The 6,939-nt window shown below is 30.1% G+C and overlaps 1 protein-coding gene across 1 annotated transcript; it reads left to right on the top strand.

Annotated features, from left to right (window-relative positions):
* Window positions 1–4,783, top strand: LOC120277766 (protein LIKE COV 1-like). The gene is made up of 6 exons (XM_039284608.1): window positions 1–236; window positions 2,380–2,432; window positions 2,753–2,862; window positions 3,571–3,738; window positions 4,349–4,573; window positions 4,662–4,783. Exons 1-6 carry the CDS (start codon window positions 84–86, stop codon window positions 4,781–4,783), a joined length of 831 nt encoding a protein of 276 aa, XP_039140542.1. The 5' UTR covers window positions 1–83.
* The last annotated feature ends 2,156 nt before the right edge of the window (window positions 4,784–6,939 follow it).

The raw sequence follows: 6,939 nt of genomic DNA, 5'->3' as shown, positions 1-6,939 counted from the left end.
GTTTGCCCGTTCAAATCGTAGTCCTGTGAAAACGAGAATGGAAAAGTGAAGTAACGCAAAGCAAAAAGGCGGTGAGAATAAGAATGAAGATGATGGGAAGCAATGTTGAGAGAGATGGAGAGTTCCTCCTGCCGGTGACCGAAAGCTTGAACCGCGATGCGGTGCCCGGATCCTCGTCACTTCCAACTCCTCTTCACGCTCACACTCCCTCTCACCTTCAACCTTCTAGCACAGAGGTTCTTCTCTTTTTTTATCTTTCTTTATATATATTAATATATATATATATATTTATTTATTTATTTTATTTTGTCAGATTTCAATGTTAATTTGTCTATATATATTTTTTCGGATAATATGGACAAGCCATGGCCACTCATACATTTATTAAATACCCCAAAAATTGAATCTTCAATCTTTTGTATAAAAATAAATTTATTATCATCTAGCTAGCTATTGTGTTGGTGGTCTAATTATGAACTTTCTTTTGAATTTTGTATTATGCGAAAGATTTTTTAAGATTAATCAATTAGATGATAGATAAGTGTTCACACTGGCATAAAAATGTATAAATTATTATTAAAAACCTGGTTGCATAAGATTTTTTTTTTTTATTTTGTAGATACTGCTACATGTTAGTCGTACAAGCAATAAAAATATGCATACACTTTTTCTCGTTGATGTGAAGTAATTGTATTGTTAGTAAAGAAAGGTTTATGGAGTCTTTTGCTTTTTAATTAAACAATAAAGAATGGAATGATTCATGTTATCGACTCCAAATAGTTGATTGTATTGTTAATAAAATTAATAAAATATAACATCTATCCAGATAATTTTAATTACATAAATAATATGTGGTTGTAAGAATATTATCTTTCACTATAGGAATATAAATAAGTAAAACGTCAAATATCTAATTTCACCTTTGAAGATGATGATGATAAACTGATTTTAATATTGAAAGACCACAATGATACTTCCACTAATCTATATCATTCCTATCAAATAATTAATTCTATTATATTTGTTTTAAATATAAGTCTAAATCAATCTTATCTCGAGATTAATTTAGATAAGATTTAAATTAACATACATCACATATATGCCACCTAGCTATATATAACATTCTGGGCTAGTTCAGTAAACAGAATATGATAAAAAAGAATTGGATAAAAGAACTTGATATGAGTAGATTAGGATATGGGCATGATAACCTTATATCATATTTTATTTTTTATCGGCACCATATAGACCATCGGTTAGTATTTTGTTATTTTATTTTACATTTGAAGTAGACCAAATAATGACAGGATATGATATAAATTATATATAAATAGACATCATTGTTCTTTATAAATTAATTATGTATTCTTTAGGAAAAAATATCATTAAAGAAAAATCAAAATAAATAGATCCGAGTCCCTTTACATTAAAATTAATTAAAAAAATTACATAATTAGAGAAACTAAAAAATAAGACATGATGAAAGAAACGATTTAGATGAAAAACAACATGTTCAACTGTTCAAGAAGGAGATCGATGGAGAAATCCTTCAACCACTTCGGATATGAGAAATTCTACTTAAAATAGTGAAATTTGTGTCTTATATACTTGTTGACAAGCTTCTTGTCCCAAAACTTAGGTTCAATGATCAAAATAAGAGATATAATAAAACTTTGGATGAGGGAGAGAAACCAAGTAAAAGTGTAAAAAAGTAAATATAATTTTTTAATCCTATCTTATTCATTTCCATTCTAACTCAGATTAGTTGGTTAGTAGAATAAAGTGAGTTAATAATATCCTATTGACTCACCAAGCAAAAGATAATAACATGATAGCCTATCATTCTTATCTTGTTCACCAACAAGCGGCGTGCCCCAATATTCAAGTTTTATCTTGATATCATGGATAACATTATGACACACTATAATCTATGTATTTTCTTCACAAAGTAATTGAATCTCATTTTAATCAAAATGGTTAATTAAGGCCAGCTAAGTTAATTAACCATATACAACAAGGTGTGTATTTATTAAGACAAATTTTTTGATCTAATATGTTGTGATTAAGAAATTTTAACTCCAATTGACCAAATATCTTTGGATGATGATATAAATTACCTATTTTTTCACCTTCCAAAGGAATTATTTTCGTTTTTGTTTTTTCCACAAACCCAGGCACTACATTATAATCATATTATATAAATTATTTAATTAAGGTCTTTATTGTGTTTTACTTATTCATGGCCATTGAATTAATCATACTTCTCATTAATTTATAATATATAACTTTATAATTTATCGAATTAACATATAATATTATATATATATATATATATATATATATATATATAAACATGAATTTTCTTTGAATTATTTACAGGCATTTTCAAAAGTTTTGCGCAGTTGGTCTTCCAAAAAGTTCATGACAGGGTGGTAAGTTATTATTTGATGTTTTTAATATCATGAAGACATAGTATTTCTATAAATTATTGTTGAATTTATTCTATGATTAAACTGTCCTTAAAAATTCTTATTCTTAAATATAATTTAATTTGTAATATTTCTACAATTTTAACTCTAAAATTTTCAATTTTTATACTATATTACTCAACAAAAAGTTTTCATAAAGATTTTCCAACTTTGAGAACTAGATTACTTTTGCCTGTAATTTGTAAAACATTGCATTGATAATTTAATTATTAAATTACTTTCCTTAATTTATTATGTATGACCATAATTTTTATATTTTGCAGTGTTATATTTCTCCCGATAGCTATTACATTCTACATTACATGGTGGTTCATTCATTTTGTCGACGGATTTTTTTCACCAATTTATATTCATCTTGGCATCGATATATTCGGTGAGTCAATCTTTCTTAATTTCTTTTAGAACATTAGTATAAATGTAATATTTTGCACCTTCTTTTATGAATTTATAACTTTAAATGCCCTTAAACCATTTTTTTTTACAATATATAATTACTCTTACACTACTGAAAAAAATTTGAAATTTCATGTATACTGCGTTAAAAATAATATTAGAATTTTTGCCCAAAAAAAAAAAACCCTAAAAGTCATGTGTTTCAATATGTATTTCTTCTTCATGTTGAAACAAGATATTACATATATACTCTCACAAAATATGTGGACAATTAATTTTTTTTTTTTTTGAGATTATATATATTATGTATTTTGGCCCCTAAATCATAACTCTATGTTCATTTTTTTTCTTAAAAAAGTCAGTTTGGTCTTAAAAAAAAAATTTTGTTTATTTTGAGAGACCAAGTAGTAATTTAGGTAAAAATTATGTTTATATTCATGAATAAATAAATATAATTTTAATATAATCAATGAGTTCATACTCAAAAGAGTCCTGTTGGCCACTATCGACCGAATTGTTAAGTTATTTGACTTTCATTCATGAGACCTAAGGTTCAATTCCCTTTCAATACATGGTTAAAGTATAAATATGGCGTGTGTGTGATGGTTTGACTATATTATTATTAAAAAAAAACTTGCTATTGAATTTAAAACCCTAATTTGAATTTTATTTATTTATTTATTTCTAGGGTTGGGGTTCATCACTTCAATTACATTTATCTTCTTAGTGGGTGTGTTCATGTCTTCATGGCTTGGTGCTTCAGTTCTTGGCCTTGGGGAATGGTTAATCAAGAAAATGCCTCTTATTTCACATATTTACTCAGCTTTGAAGCAAATTAGCATTGCTATTAGTCCAGGTAAATTTCATTTTTTTTTACTTTCTTATACTATTAATTTTTCCTTATTTTTCTATAATATATTGTTTATATTTTTATAATTATTTAAGTACTTTATTCTTTGAAATTTTTTTATCATTAATAAATATCTAATAATAAAAAATTATAGATGAATAAATTTTTTTATTTTATTTTTAAATTTTAAGTTAAATTAATTAGAGGAAAGTAACAACAACTCCCTTCAATTCTCCAAAAAGTCCATTAATTTTATAAAAATATTAAAGCATCTCTAATTTTTAAAACTTTTATTTTAAATACAAATTAAATTAGAATTACAAAATTACTCTTCCCTTAATCACTTAGAGGGTTGTTGGCGCAGGAGGTCACTGCTCTATGCTGATGCAAAGAGCACAGCATGCTCAGCCCCTTTGTTGGCTTGTTTGCACTCAGGCCATCGTTGGTGCTAAAGATATTTTTAATATTGTATTAAAATATTAAAATCATGGGGACATGTAAAAAAATTTAAAAAATAAGAACTAAAGATAAAATGAGAATGCTGAGAAAATATGATCAAAATAAATTATACCGTAAGTTTTTAATAATTTTCTAATAACCGATGAATTTGATATAGATCAAACTGCCAGAGCTTTTAAAGAAGTGGTTATATTAAAGCATCCGCGTCTCGGAGAATATGCTATTGGCTTCATTACCTCTACCGTAATTCTTAGGACATTCACAACAGAAGAGAAGCTCACTTGTGTTTATATCCCCACGAATAATGTGTATCTCGGGGATATTTTTCTATTTAATTCCGGAGATATTATTAAATCGAGTTTATCAGTTCGGGAAGGAATTGGTAAGTGTTTACATAATATTAAAAAATTATTATTATTTTAAAATCTCTATGTAGTAAATTTTTTTAATTTGAAATTTGTATTTTTTAGAAATAGTTATTTCAGGTGGCATGTCAATTCCGCAAATATTGTCAACTATGGATGCAAATGCAACCTTTGTAGGGCATGGGAGGGTTGGGAAGAGTCCAAGATATGCAAATTCACAAGCTTGAAAAGGTTTGGCATTTTACTAATTTAACCCAATATGTTGTTAATTAGGAAGTGATAAAATTGGATTAAAATTATAACGTCATTTGTATTTGTATTAATTATTTTGGAAGTGCATGGAGTTATGTTTGTATAAGTATTTCTTTCAAATAACAGTTTTTCTTCAAATGCAGAACTTTTTATTTAAGAGATGTAATTTCATATTATTTTTTATTTTTTTAAACCTTGATTTTGTTTTTAAGTTAACTAAAGTTGAGCAACCTTTCCAAGAAGAAGGATGGAAAGAAAAATGTGATTATGATAAAAATAAATATTTTATAAAAATTATTTTCTCAATTTTTCGTGGTTTTTCTAAATTTATTAAAATGTATTGATCAATATATTGTTCCATATCCAATAAGATGGCCATGAAAGAAGGGCACGTGACTAAATTATCTTTGAAAGGTGAGGACCAGTCCAGCAAGAACAAGAGCAAGAGGTAGAGAAAGGAGAATATTCAATACAAAGAGTTTGCTATGACAGCATGGAAGGGAAATAAATGAGCGAAGATAGAATGAGAGAAAAAAGGGAGTAAAAGAATGAGTATTTGAGGCCTAGTTTGCTACCTTGATCCTCAAATTATACCATAGAATATTATGTGATTACATCCCCTGTCAAGTTCATGAGTGAAAAAAACTGTGAATTTGTCTTGAAGTCGATGAAAAGCTGTGATAGATAATGGCTTTGTGAGAATATCAACAATTTGAGACGAGCCAAGTATATGTCGAATAATGAGAGTCTTCTTGGCAATAAGATCCCGAACAAAGTGGATGTCAATCTCCATGTGTTTGGTTCGAGCATGTGAAACAAGGTTTGTAGCAAGAAAGGTGGCACTAACATTATCACACCAGAGAGTGGGGGTGAGATGAGAAAGATCAATTTCATTGAGTAATAATCGAATCCAACAAAGTTCAGCAACAACAAGTGCAATGCTTATGTATTCAGCTTCAGTACTGGATCGAGCAACTATGGGTTGTTTTTGCGCACTCCAAGATATGATATTTGGACCCAAAAAGATGCAATAACCAGAGGTAGAATATCGGTCATCAGGACAACCAGCCCAATCAGCATCTGAGTAGGCATTTATGGTAAGAGAGTTGAGTGAGGTGGCTTTAGTGAGGTGGATCTCATGAGATGGTGTAGAACATAAGTAACGTAAAATCCATTTGACCGTGGCCCAGTGAATGTCGGTAGGGCAATGAAGAAATTGAGAAACTTTATTAACAACAAATCGGATGTTAGGACGGGTGAGACAAAGGTATTGAAGACCACCGACTGTACTGCGGTAATCGGATGGGTCAGATAAAAGGGTGCCATGGTTTTTTGATAGAGGTAATGTAGGGGTGATAGGTGTAGAGACAGATTTAGAGTTGTGAAGCTGAGCGCAATGTAGAATATCTTTATTATATTTGGTTTGAGTGAGGAGAAGGCTAGTTGATGTGAATTGGGCCTCAATGCCAAGAAAATAATGAATGTGACCAAGGTCTCTAATGGTAAAGGTGGTGTGAAGGTCTTGTATAAGAGAAATGAGAAAGGCTGGAGAGGAACCTGTCACCAGGATATTGACACGTCCGAATATGCGTGTAAACCGCAAGTGCACTGGTGTCGAAGTAATAATTACCCCGGTAAGTGGGTAGTCGAATCCACAGGGAATGAAAGTATTAGTATTAACCACTTCTTAGTTATCTAGTCGAAATCAATAGATGTGATGAAATGAACTAATTGCAAGAGAATTAATAAGCAAGCAAACGAGCAAGAAAACAAGTAAAGGAGATCTCAATCAATAAAGATGAGGTACCCGGGCAATGCTCCCCCTAGGATCTAACATGAAGCTCATAATTCACTAAATGCTTCTAAACCGAGTCTAATGAGTCGAGGTAATCCAAAAACAACCGGCCCTTGCCTCCAAGCCACCGGTACTAGTCCCCTACAAGGTCCCGGCGGAGAAATCACTCAATCTCAACACCTCACACCCCATATGACCGCAATACGCTCTAGGGACACCTAAGAGTGAAACCGATTCCTAAAGATAGATCCAACCCTAATTCCCGGTGAAGGATCTCTAACCCCCTACAAGGTCTCGGAGGAGAAATCTCTCAATCTCACGCCTCACACCAAATAT

The sequence above is a fragment of the Dioscorea cayenensis genome, chromosome 15, assembly GCF_009730915.1.
Source record: "Dioscorea cayenensis subsp. rotundata cultivar TDr96_F1 chromosome 15, TDr96_F1_v2_PseudoChromosome.rev07_lg8_w22 25.fasta, whole genome shotgun sequence".
Lineage (NCBI taxonomy): Eukaryota > Viridiplantae > Streptophyta > Magnoliopsida > Dioscoreales > Dioscoreaceae > Dioscorea > Dioscorea cayenensis.
Note: the sequence above shows the minus strand (reverse complement) of the source record. Positions and strands in the feature narration are given on the sequence as shown.

Coding starts and splice junctions, on each gene's coding strand:
- LOC120277766 (XM_039284608.1), top strand. CDS start 84: ATGAAGATGATGGGAAGCAATGTTGAGAGAGATGGAGAGTTCCTCCTG. Junction 237..2,379: donor TTCAACCTTCTAGCACAGAG/GTTCTTCTCTTT, acceptor AATTATTTACAG/GCATTTTCAAAAGTTTTGCG. Junction 4,574..4,661: donor ATCAGTTCGGGAAGGAATTG/GTAAGTGTTTAC, acceptor TGTATTTTTTAG/AAATAGTTATTTCAGGTGGC.